Here is a 25,578-nt window from a genome sequence, read left to right on the forward strand (position 1 = left end):
TATATATATATATATATATATATATATATATATGCCATTCCACCTTGATGTTGTGCCCAGTTTTGTTATCTCCAATTTGTGGATGAAAAAACTAAGATTCAGAGAAATTAAACTTGCCTTAGGTCTAGGCTCTAAAGCCAGCAGAGCAGGGCAAGGACCCTAGCTGGGAGCTATTATCACCATAAGCAAAAGGGCTAAAGGTTAGTATACTTTTTCTTTCTCCCTGAGAACTTACATGAATTAGCACAAATCAAATGCCTCTCTGGGGAATTGCTATGGAGACTCTACCTGGGCATTGTACCTGCCATAGTGTCTTACAAATTGCATGCCTAGGCGCCTTTTAATTTCACAATGAATGTAGAAGAAGAAATGTTTGACTCCAAGGAGACAAGACTCATTTGTGGTCTTTAATAACAATGAGGAATCTGAAGAGTTTGTTTAAAATAATTTCCACGGTATTACAAACAATTGTCATAAAACCCCCAGAGTACTTCTTTTCATTTACCATGTGACTCATTGCTGCTAGGCACCTGACATTCTTAAAGAAAAAGACAACTCAGAAACCCACTGGCTGGGACAGAGCAGTATCAATTATGTTTATAGAAACATCGTATTACTTCATTACTAAACAAATTCACCATTAATAAGCATCTGTGATTTTCAGGGCAGTGTATAAATAAACAGTTTCCACTGGATTCTAAACCTATTTCCATACTGCTTGGAGTTTTATTGGTCAATGCTTACAATTTCTCTTATCAAATATATGAAAAAAGTTTGAACTTAAGCTAGGCATAGTAGGAGGGTGAGATAGGAGGATTGCAGGTTTGTGGCCATCCTCGGCTACTTAGTGAGACACTGTGCAAATTAGTGAGAACCTGTTTCAAAATAAATAATAAAAATTGGGCTGCACATGTAGCTTGTTGGTAGAATGCCTCTGAACCCAGGGTTCAAACTCTAGTACCAGCCAGGCGTGGTGGCGCACGCTTGTAATCCCAGCATTTGGGAGGCTGAGACCAGAGGATCGCGGTTCACGGACAGCCTCCGCTACTTAGGGAGGCCCTCTGCAACTCAGAGAGACCCTTTTTCAAAATAAAGAATAAAAAATAGGGCAGGGGGTGTAGCTCAGAGGTAGAATGCCCCTGGGTTCCATCCCCAGACCTGCAAAACAAACAAACAAAACAAAACAAAACAAAATCCTAGTACCTATAAAAAATAAAAAGTGTTTTTTAACTTCTAGTATTATGCGATTGTATCATTTTATATTCCCATCAGAGTTCTTCTATATCTTCTTCAATACTTGGCATTGCCAGTCCTTTTCATCTTAGGCTCATGACTATATGGTGGCAAGAAAAAAAAAAAAGAAAATAAAGAGCAGAAATCAATAAACCAGAGAAGAAAAAAAAAGAGGAGAAAAAAATCAATAAACTAAAATCTAGTTTTTTCAAAATACCTTTAAATTTGATAAACCCCTGACAGAGATGAGCAAGAAAAATTTCCAATATCAAAAATAAAAAAGAGAACATATAATATCAGGAGTGAAAAAGAGAACATAAGGGAAAATGGAAAATTATGCCAATAATTTCAATAAAAATGGACAAAATCTACTTGGAAAAATATAAATTAGTACACATTGAATAACTTAAATCTAGGCCCAAATGTCTTTATTCATAAATTTAAAAAGGAGATTATCAATATATCTTATAGAATTTGAATTTAGACCCAAATGCCTTTGTCAATAAATTTTAAAAATACTAATTCGTCGGGCGTGGTGGTGCACACTTGTAATCCCAGCATTTGGGAGGCTGAGACCGGAGGATCACAGTTCACGGACAACCTCAGCTACTTAGTGAGGACCTCTGCAACTCACTGAGACCCAGTATTCAAAATAAAGACTAAAAAATAGGGCAGGAGGTGTAGCTCAGAGGTCGAATGCCCTTGGGTTCCATCCCCAGACACACACACACACACACACACACACACAAAAAAAAAAAAAAAAAAAAACCACACGAATTCTACATAAATTCTTTTAGACAATAGAAAAGTGAACATTTCTCAATTTGTGTGTGTGTTTGGGGGGGGCTGGAATGGAATCCAGGGGCATTCTATCTCCAAGCTACACCCCTAGCCCTATTTTTTATTCTTTATTTTGAAACAGGATCTCACCTCACTGAGTTGCAAAGGGCCTCACTAAGTAGCTGAGTCTGTCTGAGAACTATGATCCTCTTGTCTTAGCCTCCAAAATGCTGGGATTACAAGTGTTTTCCATCATGCCCGGCTTCAATTCATTTTATAAAGCCAATATTACTCTAATACTAAAACCCAACAAGATATTATAAACCAAGGGAAATTACAGGCAAAAATCCTCATGGATTTATCCTTCAAATTTGAAGCATAGTTCAACATTTAAGAATACATCATAATGAGCCAGGTGTGGTGGCACACACTTATAATCCCAGTATTTGGGAGGCTGAGACAGGAGGATTGCAGGTTCACCGCCAGCCTCAGCTACTTAATGAGGTCCTCCGCAATTTACTGAGATCCTGTTTCAAAATAAATAATACAAAAATAGGGCTAGGGGTAACTCAGAGGTAGAATGACCCTGGGTTCAATCCCCAGTTCTGCAAGAGAGAGAGAGAGAGAGAGAGAGAGAGAGAGAGGGAGAGGGAGAGGGAGAGGGAGAGGGAGAGGGAGAGGGAGAGGGAGAGGGAGAGGGAGAGGGAGAGGGAGAGGGAGAGGGAGAGGGAGAGAGAGAGAGAGAGAGAGAGAGAGAGAGAGAATACACCATATTAACAAAATAATAGAGAAAAACAATATATAAGCCCCACACTGCATAACTTCATTTCGGTTAGTGGTGGACTACAGATATGCCTAGTAACACTGAGGTATCTTCGTTTGCACAATTACACTTTATGATGTTTGTACAGTAAAGCGATTGCCTAATGAAGCATTTCTCAGAACTTACTCTTATCATGAAGTGACAAAAGATTACAATCACATCAATGGATGTACAAAGAGCTTGAACAACACGGTATCGATTCTATTCTCAGCAAAGCAGGAAGAGAGAAAGCCCTTCCTCCCCTCTAAGAGGCATGGTAAAAATAAAACTGATAGCTAACTTCATCCTTAGTGGTTAGAAATTGAGTGCTCTCCTTGTGAGATGAAAAATGAGACAGGCAAGGACAAAGGCTCCTACTGCCACTCTGCACTGCTGTATTGGAGGTCCCGGCCAGAAGGAAGAAACGGGGGAGTCAAACTGTCTCTATTCACAAAATGCTGTGTCTGCTGAAAATACAAAACTATCTAAATAAACTACTGGAATAAGTAAAGTTAGTAAGATTTTAGGATAAAATATCAATTGTTTTTTTGGTGGTACTGGGGTTCCTGGAAACCCTTCTACCTCCGGGCTATACTCCCAGACTATATATATATATATATATATTTTTTTTTTTTTTTTAAACAGGGTCTCTTAAGCCAGCGCGGCTGGCTTCAAACCTGCGTGATCCTCCTGTCTCCGCCTCCCAAGCACGGGGATTACAAGCGTGCGCCACCACGCCTGGAGCTAAAATATCAATTTTTTTAAATCACCGAAATCACCATACTTTATAAAGGAATAGTATATCTGGACAATTGATATTTTACCAATTTTCTAGGTTAAAATTGGTGCTGCACTATTAGCAATTTTTTTTTTTCCTTTGTTGGTACGGGGGTTCCTGGAAACCCTTCTGCCTCCGGGTCACACTCCCAGACCTATTTTTATATTTTGTATTTAGAAACATGGTCTCTTAAGCCAGCGCGGCTGGCTTCGAACCTGCGCGATCCTCCTGTCTCTGCCTCCCAGGCACGGGGATTACAAGCGTGCGCCACCACGCCCAGATATTAGCAATTTTTTAACCAATATTAAAATCGAACCATTTTTCATATATTTATTGCTCATTTCAATTTTTTTCTTTTCTGAATTGCCTATTTATGGTTTTCACTTGCTTTTCCATTATCCACAAACTATGATTACCGCTTACTGGTTTCTTAGAAATTTTTATATATTAAGATTACAGCTTTTGCCAACTAATGAACCAAATGGCTGGCACAAGGACCAACTTTTATTTTGGGGTGTGCATGTGCAAGACTACTTCCCCCATCACACACCCAGCCTCGCAGCAAACTTACATCCCTCCTTGTATTTTTCTCCAAACTCCCACCTGTCTCCCACTAACTTTGACCAACAAAAAAGAATGAGAAGTCAGGTGTGGTGGCACATGCCCGTAATCCCAATACTTGGGAGGCTGAGATAGAAGGATTGCAGATTCGTGGGCAGCCTCGGTTACTTAGCAAGACCCTGTTTCAAGATAAAAAATAAAGTGCTGGGGCTTTCACTCAGAGGTAAAATGCCCGGGTTCAAGTCCCAGTATATAAAAAAGGAATTAGAATGATGATTTGCATCGATAGAATCTTTCCCAGGACTCTCTTCCAAGAAGAACTAACTGAGGAATTGGTCACATTGAATTCGAAATTGAAGTCGACACCACTCTCTGAAGTGGGGGTTGAGGTATCAGACCTGGATATTGCTCAATTAGCTCCAAGTACCAGGGTCTCTGGGATGATTTGAATAAAGTGGTCCCACCATTAATGTAAGACGGGCTGCAGAATGTAGTTCAGGTAGCACCAGCGTACAGGGGCAGTGGTAGACCAAGATCACACAGCTTAGGAAACTACACACCTCATCAATAATTTTTCTATTAATTGTCATTCGAATTTCATTTTAAACTGTCTTTTTATTAAAATTTAGGTTTGTTTATGATATTTGACAAAAATTTTACACTGTATGTAATCAAAGCTTTCAACTTTTACCATTGGATTTTTTCCATTTTCCCCCAAAGTTTAAATCTTCTTTTCATTTAGAGTTTTTATTTTTATTTTTTTATTATTATTTTTTGGTGGTACTGGGGGTGGAACCCAGAGGCTTTCTACTTCCGGGCTATACTCCCAGACCCATTTTTTTATATTTTATTTGGAAACAGGGTCTCACTAAGTTGCTGAGAGCCTCACTAAGAAGCTGAGGCTGGCTTCGAACCCATGCGATCCTCCTGTCTCAGCCTCCCAAGTGCGGGGATTACAAGCGTGCACCACCACGCCCGGCTCATTTAGAGTTTTTAAAAAGCTGAATTTTTTGGAACCCAGGCACATTCTACCTCCGAGCTACACCTCCAGCCCTATTTTATTCTTTATTTTGAAACAGGGTCTCACTGAGTTGCAAAGGGCCTCACTAAGTAGCTGAGGCTGTCTGTGAACCTGGATTTTCATGTCTCAGCCTCCCAAATTTTGGGATTACAAGTGTGCACCACCATGCCTGGATAAAAGTTGATTTTTTTTCTATTTGAAATATACTTTGGAGTTTGATATCAGGATAAATAATAATGTTTTCTCCAAATAGCCAATTATCCCATAGCTCATTCAATGATTTTAAAATTTAGCTGGGTGTGGTGGCACATGCTTGTAATCCCAGCGATCGGGAGGCAGAGTCAGGAGGATCACGGTTTGCGGATAGCCTTGACTACTTAGTGAGGCCCTTTGCAACTCAGTGAGACCCTGTTTCAAAACATAAAAAGGACTAAAAAATAGGGCTGGGCCGGGAGTGGTGGCGCATGCTTGTAATCCCAGCATTCGGGAGGCTAAGACCGGAGAATCGTGGTCCGCAGACAGCCTCAGCTACTTAGTAAGGCCCTCTGCAACTCAGTGAGACCCTGTTTCAAAATAAAAAATAAAAAATAGGGCAGGGGGTATAGCTCAGAGGTCGAATGCCCCTGGGTTCCATCCCCAGACCCGCAAAAAAAAAAAAAAAAAAAATAGGGCTGGGAGTGTAGCTCAAAGGTAGAATGCCTCTGGGTTCCATCCCCAGTACCACAAATAAATAAATTTTAAAAACTACTTTGCAATAACTTTAGACTCCTAACCAAGATTCATAAGAATATCATATGTAATATGAGTTGAAAAGAAGTATTAATTTTAAGCAGAACTGCAGATATCAAAATCTTCAGTATTAAGGTGAGGTCTTAGAGAACTAGTAAGTTGCCTTTTAAAGTGGTCACCCTTGCACTGGGTTAAGTGTGCAGGAAACCGCCATAAGTGAGACTGTTACCTTCTCTCCCAAGTGCTTAATGGCAAAAGAGACCTCCTCAACCCTGACGCCAGTATGGGTTGAGCAACAAGGGCTATAACTTCCCAACAGGCTGCTGTTCCCTCCTGGGCCTCATCTTAGCGGATGGATTCGTACTTCTTCAGGTCTATGTGTAAACAGAACACTAGGGTTGCGGAGTGTGTGAGAGATTAATTTAACTTAGAAAGACCTTGACTCAAAATGTCTTCCTAATCAAATCTGCTAAAAAAAAAAAGAGACTTTCTATGTTCTTTTGGATGGCGAAAGCATGAGGTTTTCTTTTGTTTTAATATAAAAATGATTCAGATTGAGTCATTAAGAGAAAGGTGTTATTACTTACCATAAGTCTTACTTGCCTATCCGGGCATCTGCTAAAAGGTTGGAGAGCCTTAGGATACTACATGATTTGAGGATATGTCTCTAAACTACAACTCACAAACCCTATCCCCAGCAGTGAAGCTCAGGTTCCATCTAGAAAAAGTTGATGATCGATCCTTAATTGTTCACAACAATTGCATAACTTTTGGGTTGAGAAATTGACCATCTATTTTTGTATCTTTATAGGTTGATTATAAGAAAAGTGATTAAAAACAGAAAAGGGTTTCTGATCAAGGCAGCAGTTCTAATGTTGAGATTTTCATTCTAGTGGTGAACCTTACTAGCCTTTGACATTATTCTAGGAGATTTTAAAGTCATCAATATTTCAACTGTAAGTATAAAAGGTTGCACTATAAATACTATGCTCTTGCAGACTATACCTATATCTAAGCAAATCCAATTAAGTAGCAAGTCTCTGGATTATTTAAATTCACATAGTTCATTAAGAGATATGTCATCAGTAACAATGAAGATAACTCTTATGACAGCATTGGGAGTTACTTTAGAAAGTAGATTTTCTAATTTTCTTTTTACATTTATATTGAGACATTACACTTACATTTGTTTTTTCTTTATTACTTTTATTTAACGTTGAGAACATTATTTTTCCATAGTCGGCAGCCTGTTTAGATTTCTTTTGTAATTTTTGATCTTGTGTGATTTAACTTTCCCACTTCATTTAGTCTTGATTTATGTGTTTATGCTGCTCATGACCTGATAAAGGTTTTCACAAAATGGTGCTTAGGATTTTACATAAACCAAAATTATTCAAATAAAATAATGACATGCATCCAGGTGTGATGGCACATGCCTGTAATCTCAGCATTCGGGAGGCTGAGACCAGAGGCTCATGGTTTGCAGACAGTCTCAGCTACTTCGAGAGGCCCTCCACAACTTAGTGAGAACCTGTTTCAAAATAAATAATTAAAGCCGGGTGTAGTGGCACACGCTTTTAATCCCCGTGCTTGGGAGGTGGAGACAGGAGGATCACGCAGGTTCGAAGCCAGCCACGCTGGCTTGGGAGACTCTGTTTCCAAATAAAAAGGTATAAAAATGTGTCTGGGAGTATAACCTGGAGGTAGAAAGATTTCCAGGAACCCCAGTACCACCAAAAATTAAAAAATTTAAAAAAATGAAAAGAAAATTAAAAATAAAGAATTAAAAAAATAGGGCAGGGGTGTAGCTCAGAAGTCAAATGCCCCTGGGTTCCATCCCCAGATCAGAAAAAAAAAAAAAAAAAAGACATGGAAAGTGTATATAAACATTTTGTTTTATGTTTTTTGTGGGGTTTTTTTTGGTGGTACTGGGGTGGAACCCAGAGGCTTTCCACCTTCAGGCTATACCCCCAGACCTATTTTTTAAACTTTATTTGGAAACAGGGTCTCACTAAGTTGCTGAGAGCCTCACTAAGTAGCTGAGGCTGGCTTCGAACCTGTGCGATCCTCCTGTCTCAGCCTCCCAAGCACAGGGATTACAAGCGTGCACCACCACGCCCGGCTTTAAACATTTTAAATATAGTGCTTTGTTTGGGCTTAGATTTGTTTCTGGGCTCCCTTGTTGCACATGCTTCAAAAATGTCAGTTATCGCCGGGCCCTGTTTCCAAATAAAAATGTAAAAATAGGTCTGGGAGTGTAGCCCGGAGGTAGAAGGGCTTCCAGGAACCCCAGTACCACACACACACACACACACACACACACACACACACACACACACACACACACAAATGTCAGTTATCAATGATTTTAAGCATTTTTACAATAATAGTACATTGTTTTCTTCATAAGATATTTAAGGAAGCACCTTAATGACTAGATGCAGGAGAAGGAGGCTTGTCTCCCTGCCCTGGCTCCCTTCAAGGGGCCATGAAGTTCCTCAAGGGAACCCTGGGACTTCAGAAAGCAGTGGGGAAAACACTGAGTTAAACCATTCTCACCATTCTAAAGGAGAGAAATACGACCGGTTTCAAAAGCAAAAAATAAAAGGCTGTTTTCTAATTTTGAATTCTAAATATTCTTCACATGGAACAGTAAAGAATATTTAGTTGTGAGCTGTTTTTATACACAGCTATGTTTTCTTTTCAATTGGCACCCTGTAATGAGGCATCATCACGAGGTTCAGAGTGATAGAAAATCCATGTACACGTGCCTGGTGTACTCCCCTGTGCACCTGGTGCGTGTACCTCCCTTCACTTACCCGAAGTTCCCCTTGGTTTCCCAATTTTTCTCCAGCTTCCACATGAGTGAAAACATGTTGTCCTTTGCTTCCTGAGACTGGTTAATCTCACTTAGCATAATATAACGCTCATCCATAATGAAGAGTGAAATGATGTCTTAGCTACTTCTTAGAGCAAACTTTCATAGCACTTGAAAGCTTCATGTGAAAATACAACACAGTGAGAGTAATCTAAACTTGGGTAGGGAGGCAGTTTTGAACATCCCTTTTTTGGGGGGGTGGTACTGGGGTTCCTGGAAACCCTTCTACTTCTGGGCTACACTCCCAGACCTATTCTATACTTTTTTTTATTATTATTTGGAAAGAGGGTCTCTTAATCCAGCGAGGCTGGCTTTGAATCTATGCAATCCTCCTGTCTCCGCCTCCCAAGCGTGGGGATTACAAGTGTGCGCCACCACGCCCGGCTTGAACATCCTTTGAACTGGTCTGTCAATAGTATTTAATATCCTTAGAGGTCAAAAATATATTTTAAAATTATGTAGAAATGAATATTTTTCTAACAAAACTATAATATTGACTAAATAAAACTCTCAAAAGGCAACAATCATGGAGAACATAAGATGTTAAAGATATTTCTTCCAACTATCTTTATTCTTAGTCTTGATTTTTATGAGGAATTTCTGTCAGACTTCCTGCTAACAGCTAAGACCAATCTCTGTAAACGGTTTCAGAGTATAAACTATTAAAAAAGTTTCGAGTCGGTTGTGGTGACGGACACTTGTAATGCCTGCGTTTGGGAGGCTGAGCTAGGAGGATCCCACAGGTTCAAAACCAGCCTCAGCTACTAAGTGAGGCTCTCAGCAACTTAGTGAGACTCTGTTTCCAAATAAAGTATAAATAGGTCTGGGATTATAGCCCAGAGGTAGAAAAGCCCCTGGGTTCCACCCCTAGTACCACACACACACACTCACACACTCACTCACACGAACGCACACATGCACGCACGCACGCACGCACACACAGGTTTCTAATTCATTTTGCAAAGCTACTAAGTCTGACACTAAAACTAGAGACTTGCAGTGCCTTCTAATTTTTCTCTCTTTCTTTATCTCCTCTTATAATTTAAACACTATCCTTTAGAGTGACTTTAGCATGCCATTCTATCCAATATCAGAAACTTAACAGGTTTTTTAAAAAGAGGAGGAATAATGGGACAGAATTATTGGGTGACCCTTACACAGATAATTATAAAATCTGACAATGTTAAATAAAACTATATGAAGTCCTCTTAGAGACTGAAAATAGAACAGAAGCCAGGGGAGCGTTATCCTCAAAAGACCTCAACTGCACCAGTTCAGGTTTTTATTTTTTCCCGTGATACTGAGGATTGAACCCAGGGCTGTTCTACTTCTAAGCCACACCCCCAGCCCTATTTTATTTTTTATTATGAATCAGGAACTCCTTAGGTTTCCGTGAGCCTCACTAAGCGGCTGAGGCTGGCTTAACCTGCGATCCTCCTGTTTCAGCCTCCCAGTTCGGAATTTGGTTTGTGGCTTTTCTGCATTGCTTTGTGCTGCCTGAGGTCATCGTCAACCCCTTGAAGGTATGGCAGGAGCAGATGACGGCTGTGCTCGTCGCAAGTGTCAGAAGGCATGCACAGAGAAGCTGGAAAATCTCAGAAGAAAGAGAGCTGCAGAAGAACTGGAACTCAAAATCTGACTATAATTCTGCCATAATCCCCGGATAACTGCATATGTAGGTGAGTGGAAGAAGGACCACTGAAGAAGATAAGCCAAGCAAGAGACAATCCTTGAAAGGAAAAGGTGTGCTCTTTTAAGACCTGTTCACTCTTCTTTTAAAAGTGCATCTGTAAGCTGGAGAACTTGTGTCAAAACAAAGGCTTCAGGATTATAGAGCAGCTGGGCATTTAGAAGAATCTTAGGGTAGATGAGTCTAAAAATCTCATAAAAATGTCAATTGTCTGGGGACCCGGGGGACCAGGCTAGCAGAGCAGCAAACAGAAGATGAAAAATCAAAAAAAGAGAAGTCAGTCAGAGAACTGCTGAGGACACAGTTGGAAGTTTAAGCCCAGGAATATGTACTCTCTGGTAGAATATAAAAAGGCAACAATCCAGGTGGAGCCCCCCTAATCTAAATACTATGAAATTTGAACATTTTTTGTGTACCAACACAGCACTAAAATAGTTTTGAATTTTGAAACATTTTAGATTTTGGAATTTTCAGGTTATAGATGCTCAGCAGGTAAAGTCTATGCAAATATTCCAAAATCTAAAAACTCTAAACTCGCCGGACGTGGCGATCCCCGTGCTTGGGAGGCAGAGACAGGAGGATCGCGCAGGTTCGAAGCCAGCAGCGCTGGCTTAAGAGACCCTGTTTCCAAATAAAAATATAAAATAGGTCTGGGAGTGTAGCCCAGAGGTAGAAGGGCTTCCAGAAACCCCAGTACCACCAAAATAAATAAATAAATAAATATATAAGCAATAAAAAATAAGGCTGGGGGTGTAGCTCAGAGATAGAATGCCTCTGGGTTCCACCCCCAGTACCACAAAAAAATAAAAATAAATAAAAATAAATAAAAATTCTGAACTCTGAAATCCTTCAAGTCCTAAGCATTTGGGGAAGGGATATTAAACTTGTATACAGAAGAATAACAAAGAAACCATAATCATCATCTACAGTATATAATTTATAGCCCAAAATTACTAGACATGTTATGATACAGAAAAATGCAACCCGCATCCAGGAAGAAAGTCATCTTCCAGCAACTTACTGTGAATGGAGCGAGATGTTGGATTTAGCAAATCAGCAATTATAAACACGCTTAAAGAAATAAAAGAAAGCATGGTCTCTATGGCAAACACATGATGAATTCTGAGAACTTGATACTACAAAATAGACAATTCTTTAGCTAAAAATGGTATTAAAAATTAGAAGAACACATTATAAGTATGGAAATAGTAGGAGAAAGAATCAGTGAACTTAAGGATACATCGATGGAAATTATCTACTCTTTACTCAGAGGATCTATTAAAAATTTAAAGAAAATTGTAGAGAGCCTCAAAGACTTGTGTGATAATACCAAGCTTTCTAACATACATTTATTTGGAGTTCTACAAGGGAAGGAGAGATGACGGCTTATTATGAACAACTTAATGCCAATAAATTTGACAACTTGCCAAGCCTGGTGTGGTGGCACACGCTTGTAATCTTAGCATTCGGGAAGCTAAGGCCTGAGGATCACAGTTCTCGGATAGCCTCAGCTACTTAGTGAGACCCTCTGCAACTTAGTGAGACCCTGTTTCAAAAAAATGTTGCTGGGCGTGGTAGCCTACGCTTGTAATCCCCGCGCTTGGGAGGTGGAGACAGGAGGATCATGCAGGTTCAAAGCCAGCTATGCTGGCTTAAGAGACCCTGTTTCCAAATAAAAATATATAAAAAAGTAGGTCTGGGAGTGTAACCTGGAGGTAGAAGGGCTTCCAGGAACCCTAGTACCACCAAAAAAAAAAAAAAAAAAGTTAAATAAAATAGGCTTTGGGTTGTATCCCATCCTAAAGGTAGAATGCCCCTGGGTTCAATCCCCCCCCCCCCATTACACACACACACACACACACACACACACACACACTATTAAGACAGCTGATTTTATAATTAAAGTCTTCAAATAAGCTTGTGTCTTTAGGAGTAGAGAAATACTTAATGAAATAATGGTTACCAATACTCCAAATGTGGTGAAAGCATTTTATAGATTCAAGAAACTTAATGATTCACAAAGAGAGATACAAAGAAAACAGTATGATTAGGTGCATGATAGCCAAACTATTGAAAACTAGAACTCTACATCATATAAAGATATCATTTCTGTATATGTATTATACCTCAATTAAAATAATCCAAAGCAAATAAATGAAAGAAAGAAATATAGGACCAGAAAACAATAAAACAGAAAATTGGAGAATAAAGCATGTGAAAACAAAGCTAGGATTTTAAAAAGACCAATAAAACTGATAAATCTCTAGCTAGACTTATGGGGCAGAGGTGAGAGTTTGACCATCAAGAAAGTTGCCGGGCGTGGTGGCGCACGCTTGTAATCCCCGCGCTTGGGAGGCGGAGACAGGAAGATCGCGCAGGTTCGAAGCCAGCCGCGCTGGCTTAAGAGACCCTGTTTCCAAATTAAAAAAATATAAAAGTAGGTCTGGGAGTGTAGCCCGGAGGTAGAAGGGTTTCCAGGAATCCCAGTACCACCAAAAAAAAAAAAAAAAAAAAATTGGAAAAGTGGATTTTTGGAGATCTTAAGACATTAAAAGACAGTGGAAGAGTATAAATAGTTTTATGTCAATAAGTATGATAACTTAATTGAAATTAATTCCTTCAAAGGAAAATTATACAACTCAAAGAAAATGTGGAGTTTGTGAACATGTATTAAGAAAATTGGATTTGTAATTAAACACCTTCAAATAAAGTAAAACGTATGCTTTTTTTGGTGAGTTTTATCAATCATAAAGGATAATATCAGTTCTATATTAGCTATGCCAGAAACATTAAAACATTATGCCTGAAACATTAGGTGTTTCTGGCATAGCTAATATAGCTGAATACCTTCTAACTCATTTTAGGTAGCAAACATTACCCTGATATTAAAGTATACAAATACATTGTTAGAAAATAAAACAATAGGGCAATCTCTCCCAAAGATATAGATTAAAAAATCTTCAACAATATTAATGAGTCACGTGTAGCCATGCATACAGAAATATACCATGGCTAAGTAGCTTTTATCCTGGGGAACTGGGATTATTTTAACATTGAAAAAGCAATGTATTCTACTAAAAGCAAAATAAAAAAGGAGTACCTAATGATAACCTCAAAATACAGAGAACAAAATTGAAAACATTTTAAAATATTTATTTATTTATTAATTAATTAATTTATTTATTTATTTTTGTAGGTCTGGGGATGGAACCTAGGGGCATTCGACTTCCAAGCTACACCCCCTGCCCTATTTTGTATTTTGTATTTTATTTATTTATTTATTTTGGTGGTACTGGGGATGGAACCCAGAGGCTTTCTACCTCCGGGCTATACTCCCAGACCTATTTTACATTTTATTTAGAAACAGGGTCTCACTAAGTTGCTGAGAGCCTCACTAAGTAGCCGAGGCTGGCTTTGAACCTGTGCGATCCTCCTGTCTCAGCCTCCCAAGCTTGGGGATTACAAGCGTGCGCCACCACGCTCGGCTTATTCTTTATTTTGAAACAGGGTCTCACTGATTTGCAGAGGGCCTCACCAAGTAGCTGAGGCTGGCCACAAACCATGGTCCTCCTGTCTCAGCTTCCCAAATGCTGGGATTACAAGCGTGCGCCACCACACCTGGCAAAATTGAAAACATTTTACAATATCACGATAAAAACCCTCAGTAAGCTAGAAATAGAGGGAACTTCCTTAAACTTCTAAAAGGATTAATAATGAATTAACATATTTTCTGCTGACACACTCAGTGCTCACTCCTAAGATCAAGGGACAAGGTTGGTTGGCTGCTCTCATCATTTTAATTAGCATCATACTGAAGGTCCTTGCCATTGTAATCAGGCCATAAATAAAACAAATATAAATTGGAAAGAATAAAGAAAACAGGTTTTTATTTATAGGTGGCATGATAGCATATGTAGAAAATCCTAAGGCCCCTACAAAAATTAAGATTAATAATAAGTGAGATTAGCAAGGTCTCAGGATAGAAGATCAGTATACAGAAAATTTTATTTCCACATATCAGCAATAAAAACAATTTCATTCATAGCATTGTTCAAAAATATAGGCTGAGCTGGGCATGGTGCCGCACACTTGTAATCCCAGTACTTGGGAGGCTGTGACAGGAGGATCGCAAGTTCACAGAAGCCTCGGCTACTTAGTGAGGGCACCTGCAATTTAGTGAGACCTTATTTCAAAATAGAAGAATAAAATAGGTCTGGGGGTATAGCTCGGAGGTGAAATGTTCCTGGGTTACACACACAAAATATATATATATATATTAACATACCTATATTTACATATATAAACTAGTGATACATTTAATAAAATAAACATGAAATATGTAGGGAAAATTGTAGCATATTACAAAGAAAATTAAGGAAGATTCAACTAGAGATATGATACTAATTCATTAGACAACTCAATATTAATATGTCAAATTTCCCCAAATTGACTTTTTTTTTTTTTTTGAGACAGGGTCTTGCTATGTTGCTCAGGTTGGCCTCAACTCTGTGACTCAAGCTATTCTCCTGCATCCGCCTCCTGAATAGCTGGTGCTACCTATGTGACACTGTGCCCCATGCAACCATAAATTTAATGCAGACTTATTACCCACATTTTAAAAATTCACAAATTCATTCTAAAGTTTTTATAAAAATGCAATGGGTTCAGAGCAGCCAAAAATAAAAATCTTTGAATACAAAGCTTTTGTCCTGATGTAAAGTTTGCAATATAGATAATGGATACAAAATTGTGTTGATGCTTCTAGGTCTCTTCCATTTCCAAATTTAAAAGATTTAAATAAGCCTGGTGGTCATGGTGTATTCCTGTGATCCCTGTACTTGGGAGGCTGAGACAGGAAAATCCCAGGTTTCAGGCTAGCCTCAGACCCTGTTTCAAAATAAAAAATTAAATAGTGCTGGGGGTGTAACTCCGAGGTATAATGTCCCAGGGTTCAATCCGCAGTACCACACACACACACACACACACACACACACACACACACACGATGGGCATAGCTAGGTATGATTAAGTACATAAAGCACCTAGAATTCTCATACACCACTAGTGGAACTATTAAAGGTACAGCAGTATAGATATTCCTTATACAGTTAAACATACACTTACCTTGCGACTTATCAATTCACCTTTTAGGTATTTCCTTAAGAGAAATGAAAGCATGTGTTCACACTGAAACTCAAATGTTCATTACACCTTTATCCATAATACTGAAAGCTGAAAACAACCTAGACATCCATTTGCTTGTAAAGGGGTAAGTGCATTACTGTGCAATGTATATCACTCAGTGATAAAAGGAACCAACTACTGGTATCTGCAACAATGATATATAATAACTGACCTATGCGACATATATAACAACGGATATATGCAACGATGTAGGAAAATCTCAAAAACATATTAAATGAGAGAACTCAGGCACAACATTGTGTTTCTATTTACATACCAATCTCAAGTTATTCAAAGTAGTGTATCTAGGGAGCCAGCTCAAGTGGGATATAACTGAGAAATGTGAATACCAATGAGCATAAGGATATTTGGGGGGATGATAGAAACGTTCTACATTTGTACTGGAGTAGTAGCCACACAGTAGTGTACATTTGCCAAAGCCTATGTAACCCTGCACTTAAAGTTGGTGCCTTTTATGTTTGGGAAATCATATCTCACGGTTAATTTGTAAACCTTCAATGAATTTCTACAGGCATTGGGATAAATTCAATAAGAAAGACGGTCCTATGCGTTTGTTTTGTGCAACTATATCATAATACTGGGTGCTGAGGAGTACAAAGAAAAAAGTTTTCTTTAGTTCACACTTTTGGAAGTTGAACGTCTAAGTTCATTCAAGTGGCTCCATCTGTTTACGCTTTGGTTTAAAGGGAACTGGCCATATTTAAAAGGACCCAGCTCTTGGATGGACTTGCTTTACCTCAACCCATTCCCGAGAGAACTCACTCACTCTGCGAGACCGGCATTAATCCCTTCCAAGGCACTGCACTCCCTCTGACCTAATTACAGAGCATTAGGCCCTATCTCTTAAAGGTCTTACCACCTCCACACTGCTGGAATGAGGACCAAGACTCCGGCACAAGACACTCTCAAAGCACCTCCACGCCCCGGCATCCTGTAACATCTTTCCCCTGCAGAGCTCCAGTCTCTGCTCCCTGCTCCAGCTGTGTTCCAGCTGTGCTGGCCTTTCTCCTCCATCAGAACACACTGTGTGCTCTCTACCAGTTCTTGACTTGTGCAGGTCCTCTTTCCTGGAGTGTTCTCTCTCCTCCCCATTCTTATTCATCCTTCACTTTTTTGAGAAAAAAAATGTCCCAAATCCTGGGCTAGGATAGGACTCCTGGCATGTGCCCCACAGGCACTACTACATCTTCTCTATAATAGCAGTTACTTTTTTTTTTTTTTTGGTGGTACTGGGGTTCCTGGAAGTCCTTCTACCTCCGGGCTACACTCCCAGACCTTTTTTTTTTTTTTTTTTGGAAAAAACAGGGTCTCTTAAGCCAGTGCGGCTGGCTTCGAACCTGCGTGATCCTCCTGTCTCTGCCTCCCAAGCGCGGGGATTACAAGCGTGCGCCACCACGTCCGGCAATATAGCAGTTACTTTTAATTATTGATTATCAAGTATAAAGGCTGTTTTCCCCTCCAGATCAGAAGCTTCATAGAGCCACAGCTATCTATTTTCTTCCCTCAGTGTCTGATAGAGAAAATCTTCAAACATTTGCTGATAAAGCAAAGCAAATAAAATAATAACCTAAAAATTCTAAATGTGAGTCTAACATATTGGATTTAGCAATATACTAAAATATTATTTTAAGAATTACAGAGTAGCCGGGCGTGGTGGTGCACGCTTGTAATCCCAGCATTTGGGAGGCTGAGACCGGAGGATGGCGGTTCGCGGACAGCCTCAGCTAGTGAGGCCCTCCGCAACTTAGTGAGACACTGTTCCAAAATAAAGAATAAAAAATAGGGCAGGGGGTGTAGCTCAGAGGTCAAATGCCCCTGGGTTCCATCCCCAAACCCGCAAAAAAAAAAAAAAAAAGAATTACAGAGTAGTTTAGCATTTGAAAGTGTATTATTCTATAATTCATCAGTTAATATATCACAGAGGATAAATTATCTCCATCGGTGGAAAAATGAATTAGACAAAATTCAATACATATCCAAATTTTTAAAAAAAAGGAAAGAAAATTTCTTAGTGAACAAGAAAAAGGTTGCTTGAACACAACAAATGTCTAAAACACCATTTCTATCAGTAAAATGCTGGAGACAAGGGTACCCCGGGACACCACTAGTAGTTGGCGTTATTCTAAGAACATTACACAATGCAATAAGATCAGAAAATGACACCGTTTTATGCCAATTATGACTATTATCTAAAAATCCAGGATAATTAACTGAAAAATTTCAGTAAGCAAGTTCAATAGGGTGACCAGTCAAAATATATGAATAAAAACAATGTATTTAAAAGCAACGCATGCACTATTGGCAAAACATTGGCGTAAGGATCAATGGAACTTATTAGAAAGTGTTAAAATATACTTAAATTTTTTTGCCATAAAAGAAATTACAGTGAGCTGGGCATGCCTTCCCAGTGTTTGGGAGGCTGAGACAGGAGGATTTAAAGTTCAAGGCCAGCCTCAGAAATTTAGTGAGACCTGTATTTCAGTGATAGAGAACCCCTAGTTTCAATCTCTAATACCATAAGAAAAGAGAAAAAAAAATAGGGAAGAAACTACTATAAAAATGAGCACTGGAGAAGAACGTATTATTTAAATTATTATTTTAGGACATTATAAAGATATTACAATAGGAAAGTATGAATTGAAACAATACTTAAATATAATTCATCTGAAATTTTAAAAATGAGACTATGAGAATTCAGATGAAAATATAAAAACCCAAGTGTGTGTGTGTGTGTGTGTGTGTGTGTGTGTGTGCGCGCATGCGCGCGTGTGTGCATAATTAACTTGGAGTTAGGGAAGACTTTCCAAGCTCAATGAATCCTAACTGTAAGAACCATACAGGAAAAGGCTATTATGTAGGACCACAGGACAACTTAAAATTTACATTGTAAACAAAAGAAAAATGAAAAGGATAAATGAGCACACTCAAGATGCAATAAAGGAGATGACTACCTTTAATTTATAAAGGTTTCTTAAAATCAGTTAAGACACATAGGTAGAAAAATGGTAAAGGCTAGGAACCTATTATCCACAAAGGAAATACAAATGGTAAATGAATTTGCCAATCCTTCCTTCCCTCCCTCCTTTCTGTCCTTCCTTTTCTTTCTTTTCGTGTCACTAGATATTGAGCCCAGGGACATTCTACCTCTGAGCTCAAGGTCTCACTAAGTTGCAATGGCCTCACTAGGTTGCTAAGCCTGGCTGTGAACCTGCGATCCTCCTGTCTCAGACTCCCGAGTGCTGGGATTAAAAGCGTGCACCACAATGCCTGGCTTTAGGATTGACTTTTTTTTTTTTTGGTGGTATTGGGGTTCCTGGAAGCCCTTCTTCCTCCGGGCTACACTCCCAGACCTATTTTATATTTTTGAAACAGGGTCTCTTACGCCAGCACGGCTGGCTTCGAACCTGCGCGATCCTCCTGTCTCCGCCTCCCAAGCGCGGGGATTACAAGTGTGCGCCACCACGCCCGGCTCTAGGATTGACATTTTAAATAAACTTCTGGAGGAATTCTTGTGCACACAGATATTTGTGAAACTCTGTGGTAACTGCTGAAACAAGGCCTCACAGAGTTGCAAAGGGCCTCGCTAAGTAGCTGTGGCTGAGAACCGCAATCCTCCTATCTTAGCCTCCCGAATGCTGGGATTACAGCGTGCACCACCACGCCCGACTTGGCTATAAATATTAAAAATAATATTGATGATCCTCTTTATTCTTGGGTTCTGCATTCATGAATTTAACCATCATGGGATTGAAAACAGTAAGAAAATAATTGTGCCTGTACTGAACATACATAAACATTTTATTTTTTGGTGGTACCGGGGTTTCTGGAAACCCTTCTACCTCTGGGCTACACTCCCAGACCTATTTTATATTTTTATTTGGAAACAGGTCTCTTAAGCCAGTGCAGCTGGCTTCGAATGCGATCCTCCTGTCTCTGCCTCCCAAGCGTGGGGATTACAAGTGTACGCCACCACGCCCGGCTCATAAATGTTTTCTTCTTCTGCTGAATTATGTCGGAATAATAACAGCTCTTTACATAGCATTTATATTGTGTCAGGTATCATAATCCTATTTAAAGTATACTGGGAATTGGACATAGTGGCGCACTCTTGTAATCCCAGGACTTGTTAGGCTGAGACAGGAGGATCCAGGTTCTCAGCCAGCCTCAGCTACTTAATGAGGCTCTCAGCAACTTAGTGAGACCCGGTTTCAAAATAAAAAATTGAGCTGGGATTGTAGCTTGGAGGTAGAATGCCCCTGGGTTCAATCCTGAGCACCACAAAAGTAAAAAAAAAAAAAAAAAAAAAAAAAATAGGATGGGGGTATAGCTCAGAGATAGAATTCCCTGGCTTTAATACCCAGTAACACACACACACACACACACACACACACACACACACACACACACACACACACTAAAATATATATGCTGGGCGTGGTGGCGCATGCTTGTAATTACAGCATTTGGGAGGCTGAGACAGGAGGATTGTGTAGGTTCAAAGCCAACCTCAGCTATTTAGGCCCTTTGCAACTCAGTGAGACCCTTTATTCAAAATAAAGAATAAAAAGTAGCGCTGGGGGTGTTACTCGGAGGTAGAATGCCCCTGGGTTCCATCCCCAGTTCCACACACGAAAAAAGATAAAGTATACTGGAAGGTATACATAGGTTATATGCAAATACTACGCCATTTTACATGAGAGATTTAAGAATCTGTATTACTTTGGTATTCATGGGGGTACTGGAACCGATATTGCATAGATATGGAGGGATGGCTTTATTATGTCTGGCAGGACTAGATGATTAGTAGACTTCTTATTTTCCATGGCTGTCGTTTTTTTGAGCTCCTCCATTTAGAGTAGATTTGAGTAACAAAACCATCATTCAAGTCCACTTTTTTTTTTTTTTTTTTTTTTTTTTGCGGGTTTGGGGATGGAACCCAGGGGCATTTGACCTCCGAGCTACAGCCCCTGCCCTATTTTTTATTTTTTATTTTGAAACAGGGTCTCACTGAGTTGCAGAGGGCCTCACTAAGTAGCTGAGGCTGTCCGCCAACCGCGATCCTCCAGCTTTAGCCTCCCGAATGCTGGGATTACAAGCGTGTGCCACCAACGCCTGGCAAAACTTTTTGGCATGATTTTCAATAGCAGCATTTTATTTATTTATTTATTTGTTTGTTTGTTTGTTTGTTTGTTTGTTTATTTATTGGTGGTACTGGGGGTGGAACCCAGGGGCTTTCTACCTCCAGGCTATACTCCCAGACCTATTTTTATATATTTTTTGGAAACAGGGTCTCACTAAGTTGCTGAGAACCTCACTAAGTAGCCGAGGCTGGCTTTGAACCTGTGCGATCCTCCTGTCTCAGCCTCCCAAGCGCGGGGATTACAAGCATGCACCACCACGCCCGGCTCAATTCAAGTCCAATTTTTTTTTTTTTTCAGTACTGGGAATGGAACCCAGGGGCATTCGACCTTTGAGCTACACCTCCTGCCCTATTTTTTATTCTTTATTTTGAAACAGGGTCTCACTGAGTTGCAGAGGGCCTCACTAAGTAGCTGAGGCTGTCTGTGAACCACGATCCTCCAGTCTCAGCCTCCCGAATGCTAGGATTACAAGCGTGTGCCACCACGTCTGGCTTTCAAGTCCACTTTTTTATAACCCCAGAAAACCGTGGGCTACTTGTAATCAGAAGCTTCTCAGGATCAATGCTATAAACCAGCCCCAATAAAGAATACAACAGGGAAAATTGTAGCAATGTACTCAGAAACATCTGCTTAGTGTCTTTAAGCATCTATAGAGTTGAGTTAGTCCATGAGGCAGAGTGTTAATTACATAGTTCTCTTCCCAGTAGATCCATGAAGGAAACAACCCAATTTCCACAAACAATTCCAAAATAATTTTTCTTAAAGGGAGATAGTGGTTGTTTTTTTCTTCTACAGTTTCCATTTGCCCTGAAACCATCCCCCCACGCTCCCAAGCAGGCCTTACCGGCATGGTGATCTGAATGGGCTGCCGCTCTCCACTCTTGGTTGGGGCCACACCTTCTGTGTCATAAATGCCTGTATAAACAACTCTGTCTCCATCAGGCTCTTTCGACTTCAGCTCCAGCGGGACAAGCACGCCGCCAATGGAAATGTTCCTGCAATGGACTTGAGTTGACCATCTGTGGTAGGAATTAGTGTAGGGACCCTTTCCTGGTCTGGACTAAAAACCTGGGCTGGAAACCTTACAGAGTTTGGCTAAGAAAGGCATTTTGCTATGGTAGAAAGTTCTAGTTGGGCCTGGGGACATGTGTCAGCCATTTTGGAGGCTGAGGCAAGAGGCCAGCCTAGACATACAGTGAGACTCCTGTCTCAAGCAAAAACAGAACAAAACCCTCCAAAAACCAACAAACGAAAAATCAACTAACCAACCAACCAACCAAACAAACAAAAAACACCAAGAAAATCCTGAAACTTGAGGATGCTTGCTTTTACCAAGTAGCCAATCATAACTATAGACCAGCCACTTCATCTCTCTGGGCTAACCTGAGTATTTTAACCTAAAACACTGGTACAAGGCTGACTGGACTCTATCAGTGGTTCTCCTTAGTTCCTCATTAAAATAATCTGTGGAGTCATTAACAATATACACCCAGTCCCATCCCAAACTCTAGAGATAGGATTCAGCTGATTTGGGGTGCAGTTTGGCACTGATAAATTTATTTTAAAGTTATCTAGGTGATCCTTCTGTGCAGGTAGGATGAAGGACCAGTGAACTAGTTCTCTAATGATTTTTTTCTGTTTTAACACACACGGATCCTATAATTTGGGGTACTCTTCCTCAAGCCTGACATACCATCAGAAATGCTCACTGGAGTCCTTCCTTCATGTCAGGATTATTATTCTTAAAGCATACTCCCCGGACCATCAGTATCCACATTACCTGTGGACCCAGTAGGAAGCAAACCTTTAGGTTCCACCCTAGACAACATGTCAGAAACCCCAGGGTCGGCCCTTGGGGGTGATTCTGATGTGCACTCAGGTTTGAGAGGCCCTGAATCAGAGCACTGAAAAGCCCTCCATGACATTAAAAAGCAACTAGAAACAAATAGTTTTTCATGAACAAATGTGGTTTTAGGTTGTCTTGAAATCTAGAGAACTACCCTGAAGAAAATGGAATATAGAGCAGATTAATCAGGAGAAGAGGTTGCCAGGAATGTAAGGAAAAGGAAAGTCTAGATTATATCCAGGTCCTGGGAATGCTGGGATATGTGAGGGCAATGGGTGCTTGAGAGGTGTGTGTGTGTGTGTGTGTGTGTGTGTGTGTGTGTGTGTGTGTGTAGTGCTGACAAATAGTGAACCAGGAGCCCCAGAAACCACCCAGAGGTGGTTCTAGGTCCTTGCACCTAGAAGGCGAATATAAATTTCCTGAATTACAACAAACTATTAAAGTGTCTGATGGATTAAAGCTCCCCTCTTCCCCCAGTATAAGGTAGACACGATAAATGGTGGTTTTTTCCTTTTTCCAGACTAGACTTTCTGCTACATTTAGGTGAAGCTGAGAGGTGAGGGAAGGGGCCCTGGGTTCTTCTCGCCCTGGCTCCTGCACTGTCCCACACCTACTTTCTCACCAGAGGTCTACTGGGTGCATCATTCCCGTGGAAGCCAGCAGAAATAATCCCTGCCACCAATAAACCCCCAAAACACATCCTCTTGAGAGGATGTTAATGCCAGACAGCATAACTAGGCTGAACAGAGAACTGGGAAGGAAAAAAAAAAAAAAAAAAAAAAAAAAAAAAAAAAAACACAGGGCTTGGAAAACCCAGAAACTAGGCCTGAGCAGAGAAGGAGGCCTCTGACTAGTGCCTGCTGCCCCAGCTGCCCACAACCGGGGCCCTCTATTGCCAAAGGGTGATTGGGGGAATGGAGAGCATCCCTGGGGGAGCCCCAATAATCCCCCCCTGCCTTTACACCTCAGCCTTTCTCTCTCCAGCAGCCTGGCCAGCACCACCAGCCAGGACCCGCAGAGGAGAGCTGGGCTTATGGGAGGTGAACCCTGCAAGGACCTGCTCCCATCTGTCCCATCTGGGCCACCAGCGGTTCCACACCCACGGCTGTGCAGAAAGCAAATTCACAAGCAACAAACAAACAAATAAATAAATAAATACCCCCCCCCGATTCTTTCTTGTCGCTGATTTAAACAGTTCAACGGGTATCACCGAGATGGTGGAGAGAAGCGGGGATAGAGAAATACGAACGTAGGGGAGAGGACCGAGGGGCCAGCGGCCGACCCTTCCCCCATCCCGGGGCCCGCTGGGCGCGGCACCACACAGGCGCACAGGGAGCAGCTGGGGCAGCCCCGGGCCCCGCACTCACTCGACCTGCAGCGTGGTGGGCTTAATCTTCACCTCCACCTTGTAGGAGGAGCCGGTGAGCAGCTTGATGGTGCGGTTCTGGCCGAAGCGCTGCCCGTCCACCTTGAAGAAGACCGGGCCGTCGTTGGGCTGGATGCGCAGCGCAATGGAGAGGCGCACGATGCCCGGAAGGTCCCCCATGGCTGGACGCGCGGCTGGCAGAGGCGGAGGACGGCGCGGGCTGCGGCTGGAGCGCGGTGGGCGGAGAGGAGGCGCGGGGAGGGAGCGGGAGTGGTGGACCCGAGGCAGGGAGGCGGCCGCTAGGCGCCCTCGCCGCGGTCCACCCGGGCTCTGGGGCTTGGGGGGCTCTGGTCCCCGGCCACACTCGGCGAGAGAGCTGGTCCGGGACGCAGCTCGGAGCCCGCCAGCCGCCCCATCCCCCGCCCGGGCGCCGCGCCCTCTGCGCACCCGAGGGGCCGCCGATCTCCACCGCCGGGCGCGAGAGAGTTAATCCTGTTTACGCACCACAATCCCCTTCAGCCCGGGAAGCGGCGTCCAGGCTCCTCCTAGAGCAGCCCCGGGAGAGGGGAGAGGGTGCGGGGACCCGGGTAGGCGGGGGGGGGGTGGGCGAGGCAATGGCCACACCACCCAGCGAGACCCTCCGGATCGGACCCCCGGTCCACCCAAGGCTGGAGGTTCTGTGGCCGGCGGATCGGGGCCCAGCCGGGGGAGAGGGGAAAGGAAGGCGGGAGACGGGAAGTGGGGTGGGAAACTGCTAGTTAGTGATTTACATTTCAGGAAATCTGAGTCTGTCCAAAGCTTAGGGGAAATGGCCGGGGGAGGGTGGGGGCAGGCGCAGTTCCATCGCACGTGGACCGTGAGCCACACTGGATTAGGAGTGTCCGCAAAAGAGCCCTGCGCACCGAGCTACGCCTTTGGGTAGGTGGGCGTTTCCACTATGCACATCTCGTCCCAAGAATGGCACCGTGTACTTAATCACATATATTTATTTACACAGATCTTGATCGTATGAACTGTCAGCCCTGCAAAAGGCAACTGGCACGTGCCCAAGGCAGAGCGAGTGGCAAAGGTCAAGAGGAGGGGAGGGGGTCAAAGGGTTTTTGGCCAGGTGCCCCACTTGGCAGGGCATTTTAGGCTTGCATAGTAAGCGTGGTTTGAAAGTCCTCGTGGTAGAAGTTGGTGGGTAGCCGGTGATCAGGGGAAGCGGGAGGTGACCTAGCAGAGCTGGAAAAGGCTCCCGAGGGCTGAGTGTACCTGCTTCAGCACCACCAAGGTGGATAGCACCAGAGCCACCTGCTGAGCACACCTGGGAACCGCTGTATGGGATTAATGAGAACCGCAATTGAGGGATGGGTCGGTAAACTTTTACTCACCCAGGTTAGATTGCTTCTCTTCAGATATGTCATATAAACGCATATGTAAGCCGGGCGTGGTGGCGCACGCTTGTAATCCCAGCACTTGGGAGGCTGAGATAGGAGGATCGCACAGGTTCGAAGACAGCTTCAGCTATTTAGTGAGGCTCTCAGCAACTTACTCAGACTCTGTTTC

General features: G+C 41.8%; 1 protein-coding gene across 1 annotated transcript in view; it reads right to left on the minus strand.

Annotated features, from left to right (window-relative positions):
- The window catches only part of CNRIP1 (cannabinoid receptor interacting protein 1), a gene marked incomplete at its 3' end in the record, with an annotated part of 29,752 nt that extends 5,530 nt beyond the window's left edge, over positions 1 to 24,222 (minus strand). The window contains exons 1-2 of the mRNA XM_080711615.1: positions 24,032 to 24,222; positions 21,663 to 21,813 (exon numbers count right to left, since the gene is read on the minus strand). Coding sequence (XP_080567741.1) covers positions 21,663 to 21,813; positions 24,032 to 24,210 — 330 coding nt within the window. The 5' untranslated portion in view covers positions 24,211 to 24,222. The remainder of the gene's footprint in view (positions 1 to 21,662; positions 21,814 to 24,031) is intronic.
- Between the last annotated feature and the right edge of the window lie 1,356 nt (positions 24,223 to 25,578).

The sequence above is a fragment of the Muscardinus avellanarius genome (assembly GCF_963383645.1).
Source record: "Muscardinus avellanarius genome assembly, chromosome: 15".
NCBI lineage: Eukaryota > Metazoa > Chordata > Mammalia > Rodentia > Gliridae > Muscardinus > Muscardinus avellanarius.